The sequence below is a fragment of the Chrysochloris asiatica genome, unplaced genomic scaffold (genome assembly GCF_000296735.1).
Source record: "Chrysochloris asiatica unplaced genomic scaffold, ChrAsi1.0 scaffold00213, whole genome shotgun sequence".
Lineage (NCBI taxonomy): Eukaryota > Metazoa > Chordata > Mammalia > Afrosoricida > Chrysochloridae > Chrysochloris > Chrysochloris asiatica.
This window is the reverse complement of record NW_006408731.1, coordinates 907,432-910,251: the sequence shown is the minus strand read 5'-3', so window position 1 is coordinate 910,251 and position 2,820 is coordinate 907,432. Positions and strand designations below refer to the sequence as shown.

Here is a 2,820-nt window from a genome sequence, read left to right as displayed (position 1 = left end):
CAGTTATTAAAAGTGGCAGTTGTGATATGTTCATGAAGACTTAGAGGAACTGTATCTGTTTGACACTACTACAGCATGTCTAACTTATTAGTCCTTTCAATGGAGAAAGAGATTTTAAATTATGTTTTATTAAGCTGAATAAATTGGTTATTTGCTACTACAACATAGATAAAACCACAGCCTTTTCATTAATCAATTACTTATTATTATCCTCTTTAGGTAGTTTCACAAGCAGCTAGCCTAAAATTTTAATGTAAGGAAAATGTTAACTAATAATGTTAAGTGATTTTTCATCAATAGTCATAGTATAAGTTAACTTTTCGTTGAGTCAAAAATTATATATATTTGAGAAGGGCTGCTGCATCTCTAGGGATTAGTGACTCCTCTTTAAGCAAGAAGCATTTTAGAGAGAGTCGAAATGTCATTTTTAGAGAGAATATTAGGTACCCAGAGAAGAAGGTGAAGAGTTCTATATGCTTTAGATGGGAATGAGATTGACCTGTCAAAAAACTGAGAAAGGACTAACAGTGAAAAAGGATAAAGTGATTTGTGAGACAATAATGAGGCCAGGAAGGAAACAAATCACCCAGGTCTATCTTGACCATTTTAAAGACTGTGCAGACTTCTTAATGCAATGAAGAAAAAGTATAACGGAAAAGCCATCGGCAACTTTTAAGTACACAGATTATATAATCTTATTAAATCCTGTAACAAAATAAAGGGGCTTAGACTAGATGTAAAGGTCATTGTTGTTAAATGCCATAGAGTCAGTTCCGACTACAGCAATTCTGTAAGGTTAAAAAATTGTTATCAGAATCTAGAAGAGAGATGACAATGGTTGACATTGCTGTTGTTAAGTGCCATTGAGTTGGTTCCAAGTCATAGCAACCCTGTATAGGGTTTCAGAGGAGAGGCTGGTGGATTTGAGTCACTAACCTTGAGGTTAGCAGTCCAGTGCATATCCTAAAGCACTACACCAGGAGTCCATTAGCTGGTTAAAAAATTAAAAGGTAAGAAGATAGCTACCATACATTTTTGTATTCAAATATACCAGTTTGCTAACACTAATAAAAATATATACTGAGGATGAAGGGGTGAGGTGCCAATGAGAAATGCCAGATCTCTTATATAACAAGTTGACAGATCAAAAGTGCTTCTCACTGACGTATGGAAAAAGAGGACCACTCTTACTTTGTTCTATGATTAGCCAGTAGATTCATTTATAGGTGAGTTCTTTAACAATGTAAGAGAACATGTTCATTATATCAAATAACTAGTTTAATAAAGAATCACAGGGTCACATCATTTTAGAAAAACATCTATCCCAAACTCTGAAATGTTCTTGTAAGTAAATTCCCTAAGGTTACCTAGCTAGAAAATGGAATTATGAACTTACCACCACAAAAGAAACTGCCAAAATTTTAGGTTACATGACTATAATATTTCACATTCATTTATTTTTTCAATTATTAATGTAAATTCTCTTCCTTTGTTTAGTGCTTTATTTTATTAAATTACCTGGATAGTCTGTGTGACAAATTATTTTTTTCTTTTCCTTTTCTTTTTCTCGTCTTCCTCCTCCTCTTCTTGATTCTTCTTCTGCCTCCATTTTTCCCTTTTCAATTTAGGACTTAAGCATTGAAAGACTATGGACCAAAGAAATTATAGTTCTCTACATGATTTTATTCTGCTTGGCTTCTCTGATCACCCCACACTGGAGATGGTCCTGTCAGGAGTTGTCACCATATTCTACTTAATTACATTGCTGGGTAACACAGCCATCATTCTTGCAACACTCCTGGATTTCCGCCTGCACACACCTATGTATTTTTTCCTCAGGAATTTATCTTTCTTAGATCTGTGTTTCACAACTAGCATTGTACCTCAGATGCTGGTTAACTTGTGGGGACCCAATAAGACCATCAGCTATGTGGGGTGTGTCATTCAACTCTATGTCTATATGTGGTTGGGTTCCACTGAGTGTCTTCTCCTGGCTGTTATGTCTTATGATCGTTTTACAGCTATTTGTAAACCCTTGCATTATTTGGTAATCATGAACCCACATCTATGTCTAAAGATGATTATCATAGTTTGGGGTATTTGTTTGGCTTGTTCTCTAGTATTATGTTCACTTACCCTGAATTTGCCTAGATGTGGAAACACAATATTGAATCATTTCTTGTGTGAGTTGCCAGCTATGATCAAGATAGCTTGTGTAGACACCACAGCAGTTGAGATGTCTGTTTTTGCTTTAGGCATTGTCTTTGTCCTTACACCCCTCTTCCTTATTCTTATATCTTATGGTTACATTGCCCGAGCTGTGCTGAGAATGAAGTCAAAAGCAGGCCAACGGAAAGCAATTAACACCTGTGGATCTCACCTCACTGTGGTGTCCATTTTCTATGGAACTATCATCTACATGTACCTGCGGCCAGGTAACAGTGCCTCCAAAGATCAGGGCAAATTCCTCACCCTCTTTTACACCATCATCACTCCAAGTCTCAACCCCCTCATCTACACTTTGAGGAATAAGGACATGAAGGATGCACTAAAAAAGCTCATGAGAGTTGACTTTGAATCTGCAAAAATGAAGAGGAACTGGAAATCATAGAAAAATATTATTGTAAATAGACAACAAAAATGTCTTCATATTGACTTTAATTTTCACTGTGATAAGTAATCCCTAGATTGTAGACATCAGTTAATAGAACAATGCTTGTATGCAAATCTTTTGAAGTTACAAACAATATTAAAACCATTTACTTAGCTCTCTTATACCTCTGTTTATCAGAATGTCTTCAGGTGAAATGAGTCTGTAGG

At 35.7% G+C, this 2,820-nt stretch overlaps 1 protein-coding gene across 1 annotated transcript; it reads left to right on the top strand.

Moving 5' to 3' along the window:
* Positions 1 to 1,648: 1,648 nt before the first annotated feature.
* Positions 1,649 to 2,611, top strand: LOC102834897 (olfactory receptor 2W1-like). Its single transcript, XM_006872760.1, has one exon. The coding sequence runs from the start codon at positions 1,649 to 1,651 to the stop codon at positions 2,609 to 2,611; it is 963 nt and encodes a 320-aa protein (XP_006872822.1).
* Positions 2,612 to 2,820: the final 209 nt, after the last annotated feature.

Coding starts and splice junctions, on each gene's coding strand:
- LOC102834897 (XM_006872760.1), top strand. CDS start 1,649: ATGGACCAAAGAAATTATAGTTCTCTACATGATTTTATTCTGCTTGGC.